Raw genomic sequence first — 23481 nt, 5'->3', positions numbered from 1 at the left:
GGCGCCCCCGTTTCTCATTTTTTAAATAAGGATAACATAATAGAACCAGCCTCATAGGGCTATTGTAAGGAGTAAATCAAGTCCAGTATTTAACAGAGCCTGGCACACAGGACACATTCATTAGAGCTGTTACTATATCAGCTAGCTTTTATGAATTTGCTGAGTCTAGGAACTGTCCCCAAAATACACAAGTCAAGACATTGATAAGTTTGTTTTATTTCTAGTCTGTAGAGATGATATCTGGCGTGCCACACACACACACGCACGCACACGCACACTTATCCACCTGAACGTGCCCGGCAAACTCCTTCCTTTTGAGTCACAGGGACAAAGCCATACTTGGCAGTCCCCGAGTTGCTGGTTACATTAGTTAGATTTGGTCTTTCAGAAAGAAGACAGCTGAAGTTCTAAGAAGCTGAGCCCTTAGCCAGAGAAGTAAGTCCCAGAGCCAATAGCCACAAACTAAAATACACGCAGACCACTCCCCCTTTCCAGGGACCACTTTTGAGCCCCTCTGCTGCCAGGAACTGAGTTCTAGTAAATGGTGGGGGGACTGGTGGTGTTTCCCAGGACACCCCCCCTTCCAATGAGAGAACTCTCTTTCCTGCCCTTTCCAGAAGCTGGGGACACACCCACTTGTCCACCTCCCTTAAAGGACGCTTCCTACAGTCTTGTAAACTGTGAAACCTGTTGAAATAAGCCTGGTTGCTTCTGCCCTCCTGAGTGAAGAACAGGTACACTGACTATAATGGGTAGTTAAAGAAGGTATTACCCTGCTCAAAGGTCTCAGCCTGTCCCAGAGAAGAGAGGCCAGTAGTAAGGGGTGGGGGGCAGGCAGTTCATCTAATGATCTGGCGCCGGGGCAGGGGGGAAGGAAGAGGAGGTGCTGGGGTGAGATTTTACATTTACAGGAGAACTGTTTTGCTGGGGTTTAAACTTCAACTAGGCTTGTGCATTTGAAGCTGCTCCTTAAGCTGAAGATCAGCCAGTCATGGCCAAATAATCTTGTTCCTGAACTGGTTGAGACCAGTGGATTAACCCAACCTCAGCAATTCCCCATGCCCTACCTGCTCCATTCCCTCAAGCTGCTGCAAGCGAGCTCCTTAGGTCCTTGATTATGGGTCACTAAAGAACCACAGGCAGCCCACACGGACTCCCACCTCCAACAGCAACCTGACGTTTCCACTTAACGTTTGGCGAGGGCTTCTCCAAGACTCTTGCTCAGTCTTGGGCCCAGGATTGCAGTGCAGTCACCCTACAGTCCCCTCTTTCTTAACATTCATCTCACTGATCATTGTCTGGTTCTGACTTCCCCACTAGACTAAATTCCACGAGTCTGTCCATTTTACTATCTGGTTCTTAGCTCTTGGCCCATAGCAGGTGCTTAATAAATAGATTCAATGGATGAGTGCATCTAAGTCCTGAGTGGGCAGGGTAAGGGACTCCAGAACACAGATGGGGTCAAGGCTGGGGTCCCTGCTCAGCCAAGATGGGGCTGAGTGGGACACCTTCCTGCTTGAGTTCTGAGAAGCGGCTTGGCGGAGAAGCTCTAGGGAAGGCAGAACTGCAGAAGCAGCCAGGCCCTTACCCAAAACCCCTGGTGCTGACATGGAGGCACTGGGAAGGGTGAGTCCTGGCCCAGGGCCTTCCCCAAGGACTGACCTGGGAGATTGCCCCTCCCCACTCCTTCTCTCATTTTCATCACTGAGACAGCCCAGAGCAGCAATGAGGACGGGCATGGTATCTGAACAGCTGGGTTCCAGTCCAGACTTCCATCTCCCGATTAACCCCTTGGCAAGGCGCTTAATCCCTGTGAGCACCAGTTTTCCCACCTGTGAAATGAGAGGACCGGTCTAGCTAACCTACAGAGTGGATCAGGGCTCTCAAATCTTGGGAGTCCATCATAAGGGACCCCAATCCACTCCCCAAGCTCAAGGTTTTGGGTGATTGGAAATGGAGATTAGGGGTTGAGGGCAAGGCACATGTCAGGACAAAGTGGGGGGACTTAAAGCTTATAATAGGTGGTCAATAAATATCCACTGAATGACTGAGTGAGTGAATGAATGAATGAATGAATGGAGTAAGATGGCAAGGCAAATAGGGGGAGCACAGTCAGGTTTCAAGCAGATTGGGGTCAGAAAGGCCACCTTCTGTTTCTCAGCTCTTGGCTTATTAGTGGTGCTGACTGTTTGCCATGAGCATTCTATTCCTCCTTCTCCTATCCTGTTGTCCTCAGCATCCTCCCCAAAAGGTGGCACCAGACCGAACAGACACTGCTCCCAAGGCCCCTCGCCTCCCTTCTACTCCCAAAGCCCTTTGCTTCCCCCCGCAAAGGACATGGGGGCTGCACTTTCCCTCCAAGCTGCCTGTAAAGGTGTGGCTGCGGGGAAGGCCAGAGGATTCCTTCTGGAACCTTCTTAAAGGGCTCAGATCACCAAGCCCCTCTCCGTCTCTCCTTCTGTCACCTCCCTGAGGATGAGAAGTGTGGACTGGGGGAGGAGGTCAGCGGGGGAGGTGGGACACTGAGTGGTCATGCCCTAGACGACTCAAGAGCAGGGAACCACAGAGCTGTCTGAGGAAAGCCTGGTTCCCACTCCAGGGTCTTCTGCGAGTGGGCTGTGGTCCTCACCAGGGCCAGGCCAGCAAGCCTGGACTTAGCTCAGGGACCCTGGAAGGACAGACTATGCCAGCTCTAAGCATGAGGATCCCAGTCTTCCAGTCTCCCTGTCCAGGCTGCCCCCTCCTGGTTTTGGTTTGATGTCAGCCCTTCTGCAAAGGGAAGGCGGAAGGAGGGGAGATGAGAGGGAGGGTCCCCAAGGCTCAGAATTCCCTGGCCTAGAGCCCCTTTAAGGCAGGTAATTTGTGCTTTACAAAGAGATCACTGATTTTGCTGGTTGAAAATGAAACAAACGCGTAATGACCAGACAAAACAAATAAGACAAATCACAATGAATCAAGAAGGGCAGCAAGATCAGGAGGGAGGAACGGGGGCAGGTCCAGACGGGGGTCCTCAGGGCAGGCTGGCAATGTCTCTCTCTGGAGGGGGGCCAACTGGCTTGGGGCTGCTCTCGTTGGCTTTTCCTTCAAACATCATGACTCTGGTTTGGAGACGGAGGTTAAAAAAAAAAAAAAAAAGGCAGGATTAGGATTCCTTCCCTCATCCAGGGAGAGATCATCTCAGCCCTCATGTCTGCAGGATCCTCAACCAAATGCCCTTGCATCCATTCTCCAGTGGGATCTTTTAAATGTGGAAGGGGCTGCTAGTCCCATTTCACAGAACAGAAAACTGAGGTACAAAGATCTCTATATTCTAGGTCATGGTTCTTCCCCTAACCACGTTGCCTGAAGGAGGCAGAGCTAGGCTGGGCCATGGCTCTGCTCAAAACCCCTTCAGATCTTCAAAAACTTCCCAAGGTTTTAAGAGTAACATCTGGGGCGCCTGGGCAGCTCAGTTGGTTAAGCGTCCGACTCTTGATTTCGGCTCAGGTTCTGATCTCAGGGTTATGAGATCAAGCCCCAAATCAGGTTCCACTCTGAGCATGGAGCCTGTTTAAGATTCTCTCTCTCTCTCTCTCTCCCTCTCCCTCACCTCCCCCCCACCTCTCAAAAAAAGTAGCATCTGGGAAGTAGAGGATAGGGGTTTGGATGGAGCCTCTGGAGGGAAACAGCCTGACTTGAATCCCAGCCCTATTATTTCCCAGCTGGTGACTCAAGAAAGACACTGGAGGGGCGCCTGGGTGGCTCAGTCGTTAAGCGTCTGCCTTCGGCTCAGGTCATGATCCCAGTGTCATGGGATCGAGCCCCGCATCGGGCTCCTTGCTCCACGGGAAGCCTGCTTCTCCCTCTCCCACTCCCCCTGCTTGTGTTCCTGCTCTCACTATCTCTCTCTGTCAAATAAATAAATAAAATTTGGGCACCTGGGTGGCTCAGTTGGTTAAGCGACTGCCTTCAGCTCAGGTCATGATCCTGGAGTCCCAGGATCGAGTCCCACATCGGGCTCCCTGCTCAGCGGGGAGTCTGCTTCTCCCTCTGACCCTCCTCCCTCTCATGCTCTCTGTCTCTCATTGTCTCTCTCGCAAATAAATAAAATCTTAAAAAAATAAAATAAAATAAAATAAAATAAATAAATAAAATCTTAAAAAAAAAAAAAAAGAAAGAAAGACACTGGACCCCACTGATGCTCAGTGTTTCCATCTGGAAGTAAGGATGCCCAAAGTGCCAACACCCTAGAGCTGTTTCAAGTACCCCACTCTGCCTGTAGGCACTCCTTGGGTGGGCTCTTTCTGTCCCCTGGCTATAAATCCCATCCAAAGGGCAATAGTCCACAAGCAGCTTACCTCCGAGCTGATCTGCACATCCAGGCCCTCCTTGACCTCTCCCCTTGGATGTCTAAAGGACACTTCTAACTTAATCCATCAAAAACTCAACTCCTAATTCTTGCCTTCCCCGCCTGCTCTTCCCCTAAAGCAAACAGCAACGTCACTCACCCCAAACAGATCAGGATCATCTGACTCCTTGTTGTCCTTTACACTCCGTATCTGACCACTGAAGCAAGCCTTCCAGCTCTGTCTCCCAAATCATTCCTGATTCCAGCAGCTTCTGCCTACCTTCACTGCCCCTTCTCCAGGCCGAGTGGCCTCATCTCTTGCCTGAACAGCCTCCCTGCTGCCACTCTCACCCCTGCCGCAGCCAGAGGCTTTTAAAAGTCAGCCCCTAGCTTAGAGTCGTCCAATGGCATTCCTCCACATTACTGCCAAATGTTAAGTGGGACCAGACGTACCAGGCCCCATGTCGCCTAGCCCAAGCCTGTCTCTGCAAACTCGTCCTTCACTCACTGCACTCACTGATGGCCAGTTACACTAGCTTCTGTGCTGTTCCTTTGAGCATACAAGCACAGTCTGCCTCAGGGCCTTTGCACTTGCTGCTTCCTCTGCCTGGAATGCTTTTCGCAGGATCTTTGCCGGGCTCATCTCTTTACATCTCCCTCCCTCAGGGCTCTGGTCAAGTCTTGCCTTCTCAATGAGCTCCTCGCTGCCCACTATCCCATCCCTCTCTGTTCCTCTTGTCCACTTTTTTTTCTTTGTACTACGCCATCGTAATCTGGCATTTTAGTTTTCTGGGTTTTTTATTTTGTTTTTGTCTGCCTCTTGCCATGAGGATGTAAGCTCCACAACGCCAGCAACTGATGTGTCCCCAGGCACCTAGAATAATTCCTGGTCCATAGTTGGTGCTCAATAAATGTGTGCTGAATTAATAAATGATACATCTAAGGAGTCACTGGGTAGACCAGTGCCTGCCTGCCACACAGTAAACGCACTAAATCTTAGGTGTTTTCTAAGAGCATCAACACTCCCGTTGCTGCCACCTGCGTCATCCGGCATCCCAGGTGTACTGTGGTCTGACCTTGATGGTTTTCCCACCACACCGCTTGCTCCATCCCACCTCACACTAAAAGCTCTGCGGCCCGAACTGTGGGCTCATGAGCAGTTCCTCAGCTTCCTTGGGGCTCGACTTCCCCCTTTGTAACAAACGAGGCAGGTAGATTTTACATTCCTACCAGAGACTCTCCAGGGAGTCTCTCTGCAGCGGGGGCAGGACCTGGGAAGTGTGATTTTGGCCACCACATACTAGGTGTTTGCCAAGAGCCAGGTACTGGGCTGGGGCCTTCATATGCGTTAGGTCATTAGCCCTCAGGCCTGGATGTGCAGATCAGCTCGGAGGTAAGCTGCTTGTGGACTATTGCCCTTTGGATGGGATTTATAGCCAGGGGACAGAAAGAGCCCACCCAAGGAGTGCCTACAGGCGGAGTGGGGTACTTGAAACAGCTCTAGGGTGTTGGCACTTTGGGCATCCTTACTTCCAGATGGAAAGTATCTTCACACAAGATACTTAATATCATCTCTCGCTTACAAACCAAGAAACTAAGGCTCAGGGACCTAAGGGGATTTGCCCAGGCTCGGTTAGGGGGCAAGTAACGGCATCAGGATTTGAACTCTGCCTCCCTTCAGAGCCAGTTGGTAACTACATTATGTTCTCAACAACCCTGTGGGGTGGTGGAATCACTTTACAAATGAGGAAACCCAGGCTCAGAAGGTTTCACAGATTTATTTTTAAGATTTTATTTATTTATTTGAGAGAGAGGGAGAAAGCACGCACAAGCAGGGAGGAGGAGCAGAGAGAGAAGGAGAAGCAGGCTCTAAACTGAGCAGGGAGCCCGCCACGGGGCTCAATCCCAGGACCCTGGGATCATGACCTGAGCTGAAGGCAGATGCTTAACCAACTGAGCCACCCAGGGGCCCCTCAAGGCAGATTTATCATCACTACCATTGCTCTGCTTCCTGAGTGCTCATTCTACCGGAAGTTCTGGGTATGTATTAACGTGACCATTTGACAGATAAGGAAACTGGGTTCAGAGAAATCAAGAACCTCGTCCAGCAGGTCACACGAGGCGTTCCCTCCTGGCTGGGGCATGGCCTCTCCACACACAATGACTTTGCCTTCAGAGGCCCCAGGAGAGGCGGGAGGTACTCACAGCTTGAGGACAGCCGACCGCTTCCCCAGCATCATGTTCACAAAGTCTCGGTAGGAGATGGTGTCGCTGACCCCACCTGTCACCTCTGAGATCATCTTTTTCATCTCCAGGTGGGTCTTGGGGACCCCGAGTTTCTCCATCATCCTCTTTAAAGACATCAGGTCTGCCAGAGGAAAAGCAGATACATTAACTGGAGACAGGGTGCAGGCCAAGCGAGGAAGCTGGTAGAGCTCCCCTGGCTCCCACGTCCAGGAGAAGCCCTGCAGGATAGCCCCTCCCTGGGGACTGCAGCCAAAGGCCTTTCTCCCCCAGGGAGGATGGGCCCATCACACCCTCCCTGCTCTCTTCAGAGAGTACAGTATAGACTAGTGGTTAGGGACATGGACTTGGGTTGCAATCCAACTCTGCTCTTCCCGGCTGTGGGACCTGGGGCAAACTACTTAACCTCTCTGAGATTCTGCTTCCATAAGCGGCAAAATGGGTTGATGGGATCATTTGAGAGGGCTCGATGCAGAAGTACCCAGCACAAAGCAGGTGTTTAGTAATGGGGCCGCTACGCTTCACTCTGTTAATGTCTGCTGCGCCCCGAGGTCAGGGTGAGTGTGTGCTCACTGCTCCAGCTCCCTGGGGAGTCACTGCCCAGCAAGGTGGGGTCAGGGAGTTGGCTGGACCCGAGGCAGGGCAGGTCATCCTGCAGGGTGCTGGGCGGCAGCTTCTCTCCACCTGCCACTCCCACCCAGCAGTTCAAGGGTTCCGCCTCGCTGGCAGGGCGAGGGGGCCAAAAATACCCTGCAGAGCAGGAAAACCAACAAAGGAACAAAATTCAAGGAAAACAAGGGAGGCACCAAAAAGTCACTATACTCCGCAGAATCGCTGCCTCTGACCCCCCGGCTCCCCAGATCTTAGGCAATTTCCTTCAGATTGTTCTGTGAACAATTGGGCTGGCAAAGGATGGCGGGAGGGAGGCGGGACGGGGGGCCGATTTTCAGGCCAGGGGTGTGGCGAGACAGCTCACCCGAGAGCAGGGCGGGCAGAACTGATGCCAGACCCCCAGGTGCCAGGATGTCCAGGGCATCTCAAAGAAAACTAGGCATCACTCTGTGGGGAAGAGTGAGCGGTCTCCCACATGCTGCTGGCCAGGCTTGAAATTGGCAAGACCTTTCTGGAAGGCAATTTGGCAAGATGTTTCAAAAGCCTTTGACACAGAATGTCTAATTCCTGAGATTTACTCTAAAGAAATAATCGACAATGTGGACAAAGATTCATGTACAAAGATGCTCTTCACAGGACTATCAAAAGTAGTTAAAATTGGAACTAATTGCGTGATATTAAGGCACTGGCTAAATAAGTTATAGTCCAGCCCCGCGGTGGAATTTTTTTTTTTTTTTAAGATTTTATTTATTTGCGAGAGACAATGAGAGACAGAGAGCACGAGAGGGAGGAGGGTCAGAGGGAGAAGCAGACCCCCCGCCGAGCAGGGAGCCCGATGCGGGACTCGATCCCGGGACTCCAGGATCATGACCTGAGCTGAAGGCAGTCGCTTAACCAACTGAGCCACCCAGGTGCCCCACCCCGCGGTGGAATATTACACAGCCATTAATTATATTCCAAAAGAAAAGTTAATCATATGTCAAAGCACTCACAATATATTATTTTTTAAAAAGGAGGTTCTAAAATGGTTATAAAACAGCATTTGTGATTAGAACAAAGGGTGGAAGGATATAAACCAAAATGTTCAGGGCAGTTATTTCTGGGAGGGAGGACTGTGGTTGACTTATTTTTGTCTTTGTGCTTTCCTGTGTTTTCCAAAAGTTTTTATGATGAAGATGTATTATTTGATAACCCCATTTTTTTTTTTCCTAAAGGAAAGCAAGGACAAAAATTTTTAAAAAGGAGAAGAAGGAGACAAGACAGAGGAGGGGTAGAAATATCGCAGCAGCAGCAACACTGAGCTCAGGGCAAAACACAGGAGGGAAAGCCAGTTTGGGGACCAAAGGCTGGGATCTGGACCCTGGGCCGACCACTTAACCACCACGTGCCCCAAGAGAGTCAAGTTCACCCTGCTGAGCCTCGGCTTCCTCGTCTGTAAAATGGGGATAATTAAGCCAGCCTTGACCATGTTATAGCATTACTCGTGAAGGTCAAGGTATGGTCTTGGACCTAAGGGCCAAGGGACAGGCGTTTGTCACCCCCCATGCCCGGACCACACGATACAATCAGGGTCTGCTGGAGGAGGGAAGCAATGTACTCAGAAGCGCCGTATCCAAATGCAAGGACAAAGGAACCGCCAGCACCTCCCTGCCCCCCCGCCCCCGCCAGGGCCAGGGCGTCAAGAGCCCAAGCATCTCCAACCCTGGGCAGGAGTGGCACCCTCTATCCTGAGTCCCCGTGGCACCTGGCGCGGAGGGCTGAGACATGCGCAGGGAGGTGGGTGGGAGGGCCGCAGCAAGGAGAGGAGCCTGGGGGCAGTGGATCCAGGGTAGAAGGCAGCCCGGCTTAAGGCCGGCATGCCGGCCTGGCCCATCAGGGAAGCTTCAGTGCGTGCCCCTCACCCACACAGGTGGGCCAGTGGGGCTCTCTGGACCCTCATACCCTCTACCCACCGGACACCCTCCTCCCCTGCACAGTTGAGGCCTCACTTACCAATCTCGCCCTCATTGTTCAGGTCAAACTCCATGTACTTCTCTGGAAATCACAGAGCAAAAACTGGCGTTAGCTCAGAAGCAGGGTCCCAGAGACGCCCTTGAGGGCAACTTGCCGGGTTCCCAGGAAGCCCACACCGTCCTCCTCACCCCCTCACTTGGGGGTCTTGACATGAGTCCCATTATCTCAGCCATTGTCTCTGGAGAAAGAGTTCGCCCTGCCTGCACCCCTCTCCCACAGGCACCATGGAACAAGGCGCTAGGGGCCATGTGACTCTCCGCTGAGGAGGGCAGCTACTTCCTCCCAGGTCCCCACCAGCATGAGCTTGCTGCATCACATTAGCTCCAAACTGACTAGAACAGATTCCCAGGCCCTGATCTACGGGTGCAGTGGCTTTGGGAAGGGTGGGGTGGGGTGGGGGCAGGAATCGGTATGTTCTAGAGTGTCTCAGGTGATTCTGAGCCGGGTGTAGGAATCACCGATTTAAGGAGTCCCTGCGGTTCTGAACCTTTGCGGGGGGGGGGGGGGGGGGGGCACCACTGAGAATCTGATGCTCTCCTGAGAGAAATGCCGTGAACCTGCCCTTGACCCAGGTGGCAAATACAGTGTCCAGGGGTACGCAGACCCTCCCCACCAAACCTCACCTACAGACCTTGAGTGAAGCCTCTCTGATCAAAGGGTCCAGGGAATCTCCAACAATGAGGGAGGACAGGTGGAGCAAGGAGCTTGGTATCCTCTGACAAGGACAGCATGTGGCCCTGGGCAGGTCCCCACCCCCCCACACACACCACAAAAAAACAGGGTCCTCGCGGTCTAGTCTGCACTGAACAGCCAGTATGAGAAGGCCAAGGTCTTCCCAGTGGCCGGAGTGGTCCCTGTGACCTTCCTGAGGGTCTACCCTCCAGTCTCTCGGGCTGCCTCTTCCTCCCTCACCTCCGCTCCACTCCAGCAGGTCCTGCTGCTCCTGGCCCATCCCTCCACCTCACCCGCCACCCCCTCCCTGCCACACTCCTGCTGGGGAGTGCTGCCCCTCGGCCTAGATGTTCCTCCCAGGTATTCTCCGGGCCCCCGCTCACGCTCTCAGGGCTCCCCAGCCTTCCTGGTGGGGCACTGTCACCCCCACAAAGCCTCTACAGCCATCTGTGGCTCTGCAGCGTCCTTCTGTTCCCCACTCCCTCCCCTGCCGCACATAAGCTCCTTTACTCAGGGCTCTCTGTGCCCCATTGCACCCCAGGCCTGAAGTAGGGCTGGCACGTAGTAGGTGCTCATTTGGAGGTCAAATGAGTGAGTTGAAAACCTTTACAGTCCCTTTGATTCCAAGCTAAGTTCCCATGGTTCCGGTCCACCCTGACAGACCCAAGCCTACGTCCCAGTGAAGACAAGGAGAGAAGAGCTCTTTCCCTCCTCCTAGAGCCACCTCTGGAGAGGGACCCCCTTGGTACCCGGGATAAGGGAATGGACCGCTCCTGCTTTGTGTGGCTCTCCTGGGGGTGGCGGGACGGGTTGGTGGAACGGGGCAGGGACGGGATGTCTCTGTTCTAGTTCCTCTTTTTGTTAATGTAAACAGCCCCATTGTGTAATGGTTCAGAGCAGGGGATTTTGGAGAGAGACCAACACGTGATCAAGCCTGAACTCCGCCATGGGCAAGCTGTGTGACCCCACACAAGTGACCCCACCTCTCTGAGCCTGAGTTGCTTCATCTGTAAATTAAAGCTCGCACCCACCTCCCTCCTGGCTGACTTGGGATGACTGGGGAGCTCACAAGACAGCATTCGAAGTGCTTCCCACAAGGTCAACACTCAACAAAGGCTTCACCATCAGGGTCCTGCCTAAGGACAACGAAGCTGTGAGCAGCTTGAGGAGCACTTGGCAGGCTCTTTGCCTTTGGAGCAGGGAGGATGTCCACATGGCCAAGACTTGGGGGAAGGGGGATGTGGCCTCGAGGATACTCGTGGGGGAGGGGGGATGTGGCCTCGAGGATATTCGTCGAGGTCCTCCGGCGGCCAGGGCTCCCTGCACGCCGACAGCGTCTCCCAGGCAGGAAAGGTGGGTCTGCCCTGCTCCTTATGTGCACAGCTCCTCTCCTTTCGGGCTGCTGGCTGGGAACCAAGCGCCGGGGCCCGGAACAGAGGGACCTTTATGCCGCCCCCTCCCCGCGCGGGCTCCCGGGCCCTGTTTTCTTTTCATCCCGTGCTGCTGGGATTCAATGGGCAGAAACTCTGCCCCCTGCCCCACTGTGGCGACACAAACGTCCATTCTGCACAGGGGCTCCCGAGCCGCTCCCCCGCGGAGGGGAGAGGCCAGGGCTGCTACAAAGGGCTGATTGTGTGCTGGGGCCCCGGGAGCGAGCAGGGCCTAGGCAGCAGCGGACAGGAGCCAGCCTGAGCCCTGCCTGCCCAGCAGCTGGAGGGATTGGGGAGGTGGGGGAGGCTGAGGGCAAGGGTGAGGGGCCTGGGGTAGCATGGAGGCAGGTAGAGGGGTGGGCATCCCATCTCACAGGCTTCCAGGAGGAGGGCGTTCTGGAAGAAGCAGGGGGCGCAGGCTGGCCTTGTGGGGTAAGAAATCCTATGCGCCAGGGGGCCAGCCCAGCTCTCCCGGGAGGGTGGCGCAGACAGCCCCAGCTTACCTTTGAAGGCGGCGAGCTTCTCCGGCAGGTTCTCTTCATCGCTGTACTTCTGGTCACAGAGAAACTCCTTCGAAGGTGGAAAGTACAGCTCTGAGACCCGGGTCAGCAGGCAGAACTTGCTGACATGTGGGCCCACAGCCCCGGTGTCTGCTCCCACGCCAGGTGGCCGGCCTTGGCTCCAGTGTTTGTCCTGGCCCCCTGTTAACCCCTAGAGGCAGATCTGCAGGAATCTGCCCCGTGGGCAGGAAGTATGCTTGGCAGCCCGGGGTGGGGCCCGGAGGGTCTGCCCTGAACACCTTCAGCCAGCCTCTGAATTACCAGTGTAGGGACCTGGGCCTCCTCCCCCAGGGCACCCCAGCTCCAAGATCCATGAAGCTGTGAGCCCCAAACACAAGCCGCCGGGTTTCCAGCATTAACTTCTTAAGTGTGACCCTAGCTTATTAATTCCTCCCTAGATCTCTATTGTTTTATCTGACAAATGGGTACAATCATCACAGCCACTTCTCAAGTTTTAAGAGACTCCAAGGAGAGTGTACGTATGACTCTTGGCATGCAGCAAGTGCTCAATAAACAGCAGCTATTGCGTTGTTAGTCTTTGCTCTAGCCAGAAGATGATTGTATATAGCTTGGGAGCTTGGATTGTATATAGTTCTCGTCCGTGTCCTCACCTGTAAAACAGGGCCACCTTCTCCTCAAATGATGCCTTTCAGAACCAGATGTGCAGGAGGGGGAGGGGTGCGGGACACAAGCAACAGCCTCCAGAATGAAACACCAACAATGCGCATGATCTCTTAGGCTCTCCCAGCGGGCCCAAAAGGTAGCTCCATATTACTTCCATTTTACAGATGAGGGAACTGAGGCTCACCCACGCAGAGCTTCACCTCGGCTCTGACTCCTGTGGAGCCCGCCTCCCTAACCCCGATGGGCAGATAGCAGGCATTCATCCGGCTTCAACACAAAACACCGCTAGTTAGTAAGCACCTGTTATGCTGGGCACAGCGCCAGGCAGCTTGCTTGCCTTGTTGCTAATCTTCAAGCCACCCTAGAACCTGTATTCAGATGGGAAAGCAGGGGATATGTCCCCACCCTAGCCCTGGACTCCACAAATCCCCTCTCTTCCCTGGACCTCGCTTTCCCCATTACTGAGCAGACCAGACATGGGCATCACCCCCTCCTTCAACTGTTTTTGAGGACCACAGGGTACGGCTCTGGTCGAAGCATTAAGGGAGCAGGTGAGACCAGGGAAATAAGGTCCTTACTGTGAAATTACAAGAAGCCTATGTTTAAAATGATGTTAAATGTTATCTAGATCCGCCACTCCATCTGTTTCTAAATTCCTGCTGCCATATCCCACTAACCGGTGACCAAGTCTGTACTTACGCATCTCCTGGGACACAAGACCTCCCAGTCTGCCATGTAAACCCCCAAGAGCTTTAATGTAGGAGAATGAATAGGAGAATAACTGAAAATAAAGTACTCGGGGTTTGGGTCTCAGTCCCCCCCCTCACTAGCTGTGAAATAGGCACAAGGGTATCCGTCTCCTCGGGCACCTGTCCCTCAACGGGGATAACCCACTGTGAACACTTAGTACCAGGCTTCTTTGTCAGCCCTCGAGAAGCAGCAGGTATGACTAAATGCGAGGCAGAATAGGATCCCTTCGAGGGTTCACGTTCTTCCACATTAACTCAACCCCCTTCGACAGAGAGGGAGCTATCCACCTGCCAGTGTGGCTCCCCTCGTTGGTTCTGGGGGCTCTGTTCTACCCCTTGAGCCCAATTTGCCTGGATCCCTAGAGGGGGTCAGTACCTATTGCGGACAAGCCCTGGCCGGTGCAGCATTTCTGCTTTGGGAGGGCACTGTGCTGTCTCATTAGGGTGGGAACAGCAGGGCCAGAGAGGTTAGATGACGTGTGTGAAGTCCCTATAGCTAGGAAGGCGCAGGCTTGGTTTGGAACCTGAGTGTTGGACTCCAGGGTCCAGACCTCCAGCAGCCTAGCAGAGGGCAACCCCAGCACCCACGGTGTGGATTGGCCACAGATTCACATTGGATCTCATTACCAGGTGCCACGCTGGGTCCTGCCCCCACTTAGCCGGAGCTGGGCTACCCTCCTCCTGGCTGGCTCTGTCCAGGACTTCTCTTCTTCTTGGCTCCCTCTCGTAGCTCCCCCCGCCCCACCCCCACCCCACTCTCTGACCCAAAGTAGGACAATTAACTCTTGTGTGTGGCCCCGAGCAAACCAGGCACCTCCCGGGGTCACAGGTCCAGTGATCTGCACAGCAGAGGGACAACTAGGTCAGTGGTTCCCAGACTTTGGCATAATGCAGAAGGAAACATTTCCCCAAAAAGTAAAAAATAGAGGGAGGTGCCACGAGTTCAAAAAAGGACATTTTGGGGACACCTGGGTGCATAGTCGTCGGTTCAGAGTCTGACTCTTGGTTTCGGCTCAGGTCATGATCTGGCGGTCCTGAGATCGAGCCCCATGTTGGGCTCTGCGCTCAGCATGGAGTCGGCTTATCCCTCTCCCTCTGCTCCCCCCCACCCTGCTCTCTCTCTCTCATAAATAAAATCTCTTAAAAAAAGGACATTTCATAAAAGTGGGAAGTTCATAATTTTTAAATGGAATCCATTTAGCCTATGTTCGGTTCACGGCATCGCCCCCGTGTTCCCTCCGCTTTACCATTTCGGGAACTGGAAAACCTTCTCGGGGGAGGCATAAGGGTACAGGCAAGGCCCAACATCTGGGAACCTCTGGCAAGAGTCCTGGGGGCCCTCCCAGCTCCTGCCTTCTGGTCGACCAGAAATCCTGCACCAGCCAGAGCCTGTCCCCAACAGGTAGCGACCCCCTGCGGGGATCCAGGCAGGTTGGGCTCAAGGGGTAGGACATGGCCCCTGGTCTTGGAGACAAATCACACACAAACGATCACAGGACAACCAGGCAGTGACTCCTGTTCACTGGGCCCGACCCCAGGCTGGCGGGTACAGCAACCCTGGGGGCCACGATTATTGTCTTCTCACCGAGGAAGCCAGTTTTCTCCTTCGCGCTTCTGACCACCTAACATGCTGTTTTATGGGTGCTCTCCCCCCAGCCCCACCCCCCACCCCCGCTAAAGTGAGTGCCTCGGCCCCCCTGGCCTCCTTTCTGGGTCTCCTCCATGCCAGGCTTGCTCCCACCTAGGGACTCTGCCCTTGGCTGTGCCCCCTCCCTGCAGCGCTCATCCCCCCCACACCCGCATGGCTCTCTCCCTCACCTCCTAACACAACTGACAATGTGGTGCTTATTAAGGGTGTCGTCCATGGTCTGTCTCCCCCGCCACAGTGCAGGTTGCACATAGTAGGTGCTCAATAAATACCTGCAGGCTGAGTGAATGAACTGAGACCCAGAGAGGATAAAGAACTGCTCAAGGCAGTATAGCTACCAAGTGACCGAGCTGGGATTAACGACCACAGTGGAGACTGTCCCAGTCCTCCACAGAGCTGAGGAATCCAAGTGACCCAAGGTGGTGGCTGTTGGAAGGAGGCCGGGGGGGGCGGGTGGGAAGGCAAGCCTTTGGCCACAGATGCCAGGAGGATGAGCTTACTGTCTCATGCCCCAGAGATGCCTAGCACCCAGCAATGCCCAGCACACAGTAGGTGCTCAGGAAACATCTGTTGACTGGAGAGGCCTGGCATTCAGCCCGGAATCACTTTCTCCACTCTCCGCCCTGACACGGGTGGGCAGCTCTGCAAACGTGCACACGTACGACACAGACTAGAGGGGCTCAGAGATGAGAATCCCATTTTTCTCAGAGCCCCAAATGACAAGGGCTAGAGCCACGGAGTGGCCAGGGCTGGGAGAGGCATCTGACCCGTTCACGCGTGGCTGGGCAAGCCTTGCTGACCCCAGCCTTGGGGCAGCTCTGTGGACCAGGCCTTTGGCAGGGCACCAGGGGGGGCAGGTGGGCAGCAGAAACAGGAGTTTCCATTGGTGGGGCTGCCATCTCTCCCCCCGCACCCCGCCCGGCTCCACGCTTTGGATTCTTGGTTCCACAGCCCTCAGCCTCCCCACTTCCAGGCGTCCTCCCGCCCCCACCCCGGATCCTTGCCCAGCCTCGGGGCACAGCCATGCCCAGCAGGCAGGTACCCTGGGTCCCCAGGAAGAGGAGAAAGAGAAGCCACCGCAGATGTTTGGAACAAAAGCAAAAGAGGGTGAGCTGGAGCCCCAAGGCCTGGGATCGAACCACTGAGTAGCTGTGTGAAAAAGACTTCATTTGTCTGTGCCTTGGTGCCTTCATCTGTAGGAAGGATAAAAATATCTCCTAGGCTTGGCCTGAGAACCGCAGGATGCAAGCAAATACACGTGAAGTGCTCGGACAGCGCCTGGCCCCTAGTAAATACTACATAAACGTTAGCCGCTTATTATTGGGACCTCCTAACACTTACATGCATATAATCCACTTACAACCCCACAGCTCACCATTCAGACCTTCATCAGCTATTAAACAGATTCAGAAGCAAACTCCCTCCCCTGACTTAGGCTGGTTATGATTTCTCTTTCCCCTTTCCGGGTGTTCCCCTTGGATAGCTGGGACAACTAAGGCCCAGAGACGTTGCTCAGCTTGCTCAACGTTACGAAGTTTTAACAATTCAAACAAAGTCTACCTCCCTTCACCATCCCAGCTCCTTCCCTGCCCCAAACAAGGAGAGGGTGGCCGGGCCACAGGTTTCTGGGCAAAGAAAGTCAATACCGAGAGTTACCTTTCCTCTTGGGCAGCTGCAGAAGGAGGTTATTCCAGGGGCCAGGGAACCACTCTATAGCCCTCTAGGGGGATGCAGAGGGTGTGTGGATGCATTCCTCCAGCCCCATGCCCCTCTCCCCCTCCAACTCACTGTCCCAAAAGACCAGTTTTTCCAGCTGCAGAAACTGTTGTTAGGGCCTCTAGGGATGAGGGGTGCAGGGGGCCCCTGGGCTCTGAAATGGTGGCCTGGTCAGTCCCTGGCAAAGAGCCAGAATCCACAAGTGGGCAGGAGTCTGAGGTCAAAAACAGGAAGCTGCGAGCCTCAACCGGAGTGTCCACGGGCAAGGCCCAGGAATGTGGCAGGACTCTGCTAAATACCCACACAGACACAGAACCTGGAAGGGACGGCTCAGAGCATCCAGCTAGTCCTCTTTGTTCCATAGCTGGGGAAACTGAGGCCCCAGAAGGGAAAGTCTTGCCTCAAGCCACAGTGGTCAGGAGACCCACATAAACTCCCTGGGTGCGGGGTGTGCGGGACAGGGGGCTTGGGGAGGGAGGTTGAATCGAGTTGCCTGGGTTCAAATCCCAGCTCCAGCACTTGCTAGCTCTGTGGCCCTGGGCAACTTGCTTTACCACTCTGGGCCTCAGCTTCCTCATCCGTAAAATGCGATCATAATGATAGAACCTCCGCATTGGGTTGGTGTAAGGATTAAATGAGCTAACTGCATAGAAAGCCTGGCTCCTAGCACACTCACTAAGTGTTAGCAGTTACTACGATGTGTCTGGATTGCCCAAACTCAAGCCTCACCAAGAGATAAACGTGAGCAGGGGAAGGGCGGAGACCTACCCACAACTCTCTGTCCCACACTGCGCCACGGAGTCCTCCTGGTAAGCCGCGACCCTTTGGCCATCCCTCTGCAAGGGCAAGCTTTGATTTGTCCTTGGACACCTGGCAGACTTGGCAGTGACGGGCCATCCACACCGGACAGAGTGCTCCCACCTCAGCCCCAGGGGACGGCGCCCACAGCCACACCTGCTCGCCGCTGCCTCTCCCTGTCCTCTCCAACCTCTGATGCACATCAGAATCTACCCCCCATCCCTGGGAGCCCCATCTAGGCACTTGGGCTGGGAAGGGAATGTTTCCAAAACCAGCTGAGGTTGGCAGCCCCTGTTGTGTCCGGCCTTCCGGATCCCTGCCACCTGCCGGCTCTGCCCTCTGTAACTCTCTTTCTGGGCTGATACCTCTAGCACCTGTTCCCGGAGGCTTGCTCCTGGCCCTCCAGGCTTGTCTTTATGTATTAGCTGCAGCAGAATTTTGGGGCGGGCAGATATCACCATCTTGGAGGCCATCCAAGGAGCTGGTGGCTGAAGCCCTGGGCAAAACCCCCAAGGACAGGCAGCACCATACCGGGCCTGGGCCAAGATGCCTCTGACGCAACCCACAGGCTCTTAAGGGGCCAGGGCCAGGTCCGTGCCTGGTGCTGGGTGTGCAAGAGCCTGTAACATGCACCACAAGGACAGCAGGCTCACGTTCCCCACGGCAGCTCCGGGGCCTCAGCTGGATGCAGCATCCTTGCCAGCAGATGGGGCAGCTGAAGAAAAACACCCCACAGACTACACAAATGAAGCAGACCCGACAGAAATTCCATCCCCGGCTTCCTGGGACGCGGCCACGCCAAGGTCAAGACCGGCTGTACCTGCGGGGACACTGAATCCTCGGAGGCTCACGTGGCCGCTTATCACCATCTCCCTTATAATATATTAAGGAAGAGCAAGAGAGACGGGTGCCCGGCAACGCCAGCTGGGCACATTCACCCGGGCAGGGACAGACAGGGTGGCACAGGGTACACAGGGAAAGAGATGCACCTGCACAGTGCCTGGCTCAGGTCTCAGAGGTCCCCTATTGCTGGGGCAGGTTGGGGACATATAACACTGGGGCACAGATCCGCAGCCTGCCCTGTCCAACTGTTCCCAGTACAGACGGTGCATGGGCTCTGAAATAACCACTGGGCCCCTAAATGCTGCAAGGAATGCCAAGTGCCCTTCACTCGACCCAGGAGGGCTGGGAAGGTGAGACAGTAGCCAAAGATCCTTATCACCTAGGCAGGAGAGGCCCCTGGCGGGCAGGGTCCCGGGCAGGCCACAGGTGCTGTTAGAGTCAGAATCCCTGCTCTGCCACTTCCTGGCTGGGTGACCTTGGGCAGGTGACTTCACCGAGGCTGTTTCCTCATCTCTAAAACGTGAGCCTGAGTAATCCCTGTCCCACGGGGATGTTTATAGATTCCTCCTGCACATCCATCTAGTCAAGCGCTCCATCCAGAGGAGTCACTGAGATGATGCACGTCAAGTCCTGCGCACGGGGCAAAGGCACGACCCACGTTATTGGTTCGAGATCCTGGCCCCTGGATGGTTCCAGATGCAGCCCTTGCCATCCTCTGGGCTCCTCCTGCTCAGTCCCAAGGGTGAGGGCACTCTGCGGGGCACCCTCCCCCCCCCAGCCTCACTGCTTCTCTCTGTCCCTGTGGGAAGCTGGCGAGAATTTGTCCCGTTGCCATATAAGGTCAGGCCTGGCTGGCCCGGGGTCACCTGCCATGCCACCAAGGCTCAGGGAATGTCAGCTATGTGGGGGGGAGGAGGAGGCGCGCGCAGGTCCTGCCCGCTTCAGTAGTGCCGAGAACGCCCACACGTGCTTGCACGCGCACGCACACGCACACGCACGGCAGACAGGCTGGCTTCAGGCAATTTACTCAGCCCCTCTGAGTCTTGTTTTCCGTAAAATGGGACTAGACACTCACGAGATGAGAGTGAGCATTCCATGCGATAATGCCCAGAGCACTCCTGGCACGCTGCCCAGCTCATGCCAAGGGCTCAGAAAATGATCACAAAGACTAGAGCGAAACCAAAAAAAAAAGTGCATTTCCATGCAGCCCCCCAGGACCCCCCAGGTCCACCCAAGTCTCCTTCTACTTTTGCTCCTGACCCTTATAACAACAATAGCTGAGACTGAGCTGCCCTGCTACCCCCTGGAAGCTGGCCCGGCCCTGGGGTGGGGGGAAGGCCCCAGAGGGAACTGGGGTGTTGGCCCGGAGAAGCCCCCAAGCACATGCAGCCCAGTGAGTCATGAAGCCCCATCCCCCAAGCGCTCCTCCTTCCGCAGGGCCACCGGGAAACTGCTCCATCCGGCCCCCTAGAAGCTCTGGTCCAATGGGGGCGGTAAAGCTGCACCCCAAAGAAAGGCAGTCTTTTCTGGGCTTCTGGGCTGACAACATGGTTCCCTCTAGAATCTGCCCACCCTGGGGAACTTCTGCTGTGGTCACGGTCATGGGTGAAGCGGACTCAGACCCTCAAACAGAGCGATTCCCTCAGTCTGTAAAGAGCTCCTGTCTGCTCATCTCCACTGATCGTCGCAGGGACAGAGCAGGGATCACTGCTCCCATTTCAGGCTGGGAAGACTAAGATTCTGCCGCATGGAAGGGTGCAGCCCACGGCTTGTCTCAGACCTTGCCCCTGGGATTCCACTCCCTGCATATTCAATCACCAAACAAACCGATGACACAATCATGACAGCTCTGTGTCTTACATAGATTATCACCCTGAAAAATCACTGCAACCAAACGACCATTATCTCAAGTGGCATGCCCAAGGTCATAGAGCCATTGAGCACTCTGCCCACCCCTTCACCCCCACTCAGGACTCCACACTATGGGGGGGGGGCCTTGATCTCCTGGGGGTGAGGGAGCAGCTTAAACTTCTGGTTTGATCCTGAAGTCCCCTTCCTCTGGTTTGATCCAGCAGCCAGACAGCAGCCTGGGTTTGCATGGGGGGGCTCAGAAAAGCTTCTAGGCAGGGAAAGGACACTAGACCGCAAGCTCTGTCACAGGCTTCTATGTGGCCTTAGCCAGCTGCCTGCCCTCTCTGGGCTTTGGGGTCCCCATGGCCCCCTCTTGCTCACTTTCTCCAGTCCCAGCACTGTCCAGATCAGCCCCTGAGAGCCACTGGCCCACCTCCTTCCGAGCCAAGCCAGTCCACCTCTCAAACCACCCAGAAGCTTACTGCACCCCGCCCCCTGCCCTGGTTTGCCCCCCCACCCAGGGCAGGACTGGCACGAAAGTCCCACACATTCTCAGCAACTGTGGTTTGTCTGACCGTAGAGCCCTCTCCCCCATTCCTGCTGGCTGTGGGTGGATTCAGCCAGCTTGGAACCCGCCCTGTTGAGTGGCCCAGGGGGCTGTATGAGGTCAGGGTTTCAGGCTTCTGTCCAGGGGGCAAGAGCAGCCAAGACCAAGGGCGGGCTGGCTGCAGAGTAAACAGGGAGGGAGGCCAGCAGCCTGGACCCCTGAGAGCCCCAGCCACACGTCCAGTCTCCCTTTCAGCTGTGCTCAAGACGGCCCCAAGAGGCAGGGTGATGATGGTACAGAAGGGACTAGAGTTGACTTGGGAGGGACCCCGGGTCCCCAGAGCCCTGCTTGGGATTCCTACAGCCAGCAGGATGAAATCAGATAGGCTGCCTCCTTCCAGACACTCCAAAAAAAAAAAAAAAAAAAAAAAAAAATCAAGGAGGGAATCAAGACTGCAAGCCCAGGCGAGAAGAAATACTACAAAATAGGACAGCCGTGCCACAGCCCCCAGACCCACCTCCACGCAGCCTTGACCCGGACCCTGCTGAACCTCACCAGCTTCCCATTTGGGGACTCTAAGCTGGGTTTGGACCTTGGGTGCCCTGCAGCTGAGGGAGCCAGGAGGGGGAAATGCCCAGCCTTGTTTCAGTGGGCATCCCTATGCGGCCTGTTAGGAGGGGATCTGGGAGATGTCGACCTTAGGAAAGAATTCTCGCACGGTCCACAGAAGTCATCCCTCCTGCCAGGTACTGAACCATGCACACTACATGCCTTCCCTTGGTGAACCCTCATGGTGACCCCAACTTCGTTCTGAGACTGGGGTACCAGATGGAGGCCAGGCCTGAGTCCAGATCTCACAGAACCCCAAAGCTCGGGCTGTGCTGCCTTTGAGCTTTGGCCAATCCAGGCAGACCCTGACACTTCTCCTTATCTTCTAGAATTTATGTGGTCATTAAGCAAATGTTTACGGAGCTCCCATTGTGCCTGGCAACAGCAGATTTCTATAAAGAAATTCACGAGGTCCAACAAGAAAAGCATCAAGTGTCTCAGAGAACCTTTCCTAAAAGCTGGAGCGAGAAAGAGTTGTGGGGTGGGGTGGGGGTGGGGCCTTGCATTTTCTGTGGAGGAGGGAGCCCCGGCCTGCAGTCTGGACCCCGGGTTCTAAAGGCAGCCCCACCTGGACTTGCTGACTTGCTGGGCCGTCTCGGGGCAGCCACCGAGCCTCTCTGGGCCTCCATTCCCTCCCGCGGCTGTACTACCGGGGACTGCTCAGAGACTTCGGGGGTCCCTCCCTCCCTGGGCCCAATCTTCGCCGCTGGTCCCAGGCGGGCTTCCGGGGAGGCCCGGCCCGGCGGCATCAAAGCTCCCGGGCGAGCCCCACCTCCCCAGTCTAAGAGTAACAACTTGCAACCCGAGACGCGGGAGCGGAGGGGGTGGAGGCGGTGGAGGGGGACCCACCTGGAGTCGGAGGCTCGGCGGCAGGGGCCGAGGGAGGAACTTGGGGGAAGCCCAGAGGAAGAGGAGAAGGGGGTTGAGGTTGCGGCAGGCACAGCCTCGCAGACGGAGGTGGGACCGGAGGGGCGCTGGGATATCTGGGGGCGACTCGCAAGGCGCCGGTGGCGGCGCGCGCTTACCCGGTTGATCTCGGCCAGCCTCCTGTCCTGCCGGGCTTTGAGCAAGCCGAACGCCTTCCCTCCTGCAGGAGACAAAGAGGCGGCCCGGGAAGCGGGGGGAGTGGGGGGCTCTCCCGGGGCCGCGCGCCGCCACCCCCGCCGTCCGCCGCGCGCGCGCAGGTGGCGGGCGGGGGGCTCCGCGCCGGGGGGAGGGCGGGGCAGGGGCGCGGGACAGCGCGGGGCCGGCGGCGCCTACCTTGGAACCTGTTGCCGAGCGCGACCGACATGGTGAGCAGCGGGCTCCGGCCGGCTCGGGGCTTGGCGGCCGCGGCGAGGCACGACGAGGAGGGACAGGCGCCCGGTCCGAGCTCTGGCGGCGTGTGGCGGCGGGACGGAGGGGCGGAGGGATGGCGCGGGCGGCCGGACACACCCCTCCCGCCCTCCCCCCCACGCCCCCCCAGCCGCGGGCCCTCCCGCCCGGCCGCCGGCATCAAAGCGCCTATTATGCGGGACGCCGCGCCCGCCGCCCGCCCCTCTGCTGGAGGGCGCGGAAAATGCACGGCGCGGGGCTGCCCGGGACCTCCCCAGGCCCCTTACCCGCCCGGGGCCGCGGTGTCCTGAAAAGAAAGTGGGGACGATCTCAGGACGCACTTGGGGTGGCCTTAAGGATCAAATACGGTCCGGGCGGCAGCGAGCGAGCGCTGCACCAGCCGAAGCTGTTACGTTCCCGGGGCCCTTGGCGCCGCACGCACTTTGGAAGGCAGGCCGGCCTCCCCAACATTTACTTTCAACTCTTGAAAGAAAAATATGAAAACTTTCAGCGTTTTGTGTTTGTTTTTTTTTTTTGGAGTTGGGGAAATGCATAATGACAAAGTGCCACGAAGACATTAGTGACACTTTAAATCAGAATGATCTGTGGTTTGTTAATAAAATCTATTTCTTGAGCACTCACTCTGCATCAGGCACTTTGCTAGATCAGTACAGGATAGATTTATGTCGTTTAATTCTCAAAACTCCGTGAAATAGGACTTGGTGTCCCCATTTTACAGAAAAGAAAAGTCAGGAAGCTGAAGCCTGGGGGACAAGTCCACTGGGATGATAATAAGCCAAGCCTCCAACTCCTGGGGGGAGTGGGGCTTGGGGTGTAGGAACCAGGGACTAGTGACAGGGCGGTGATGAAGGCTCATGTCCAAACCAGGACATTTCTGAGAGTGAAGGGTGGCAGTCCTCATAA

At 55.7% G+C, this 23481-nt stretch overlaps 1 protein-coding gene across 2 annotated transcripts; it reads right to left on the bottom strand.

Moving 5' to 3' along the window:
• Window positions 1–192: 192 nt before the first annotated feature.
• On the bottom strand, window positions 193–22654 carry AIF1L (allograft inflammatory factor 1 like). 2 transcript variants are annotated; one of them, XM_064579482.1, is made up of 6 exons: window positions 22504–22654; window positions 22269–22330; window positions 11802–11868; window positions 9176–9217; window positions 6533–6695; window positions 193–3098 (listed from the first exon to the last, which is right to left on the bottom strand). In XM_064579482.1, exons 1-6 carry the CDS (start codon window positions 22532–22534, stop codon window positions 3011–3013), a joined length of 453 nt encoding a protein of 150 aa, XP_064435552.1. In that variant the 5' UTR covers window positions 22535–22654; the 3' UTR covers window positions 193–3010. The 2 variants fall into 2 exon arrangements, with proteins under 2 accessions (XP_064435552.1, XP_064435553.1); XM_064579483.1 differs by lacking the exons at window positions 22269–22330; window positions 22504–22654 and adding an exon at window positions 22093–22239.
• Between the last annotated feature and the right edge of the window lie 827 nt (window positions 22655–23481).

The sequence above is a fragment of the Mirounga angustirostris genome, unplaced genomic scaffold, assembly GCF_029215605.1.
Source record: "Mirounga angustirostris isolate CCGP_5_RB_7025 unplaced genomic scaffold, mMirAng1.0.hap1 SCAF_15, whole genome shotgun sequence".
Taxonomy (NCBI): domain Eukaryota; kingdom Metazoa; phylum Chordata; class Mammalia; order Carnivora; family Phocidae; genus Mirounga; species Mirounga angustirostris.
The sequence above is the reverse complement of the archived record's forward strand: the minus strand, read 5'-3'. Positions and strand labels throughout refer to the sequence as shown.

What these genes read in the sequence shown, in the direction of transcription:
- AIF1L (XM_064579482.1), bottom strand. Translation starts at nt 22,534, where the DNA reads ATGTCGGTCGCGCTCGGCAACAGGTTCCAAG. An exon ending in GAACAATGAGGGCGAGATTG is followed by an intron (nt 6,696 to 9,175) that starts GTAAGTGAGGCC and finishes TTCCTCTGGCAG; the next exon opens with ACCTGATGTCTTTAAAGAGG. An exon ending in CGGTCGGCTGTCCTCAAGCT is followed by an intron (nt 3,099 to 6,532) that starts GTGAGTACCTCC and finishes TCTCCAAACCAG; the next exon opens with AGTCATGATGTTTGAAGGAA.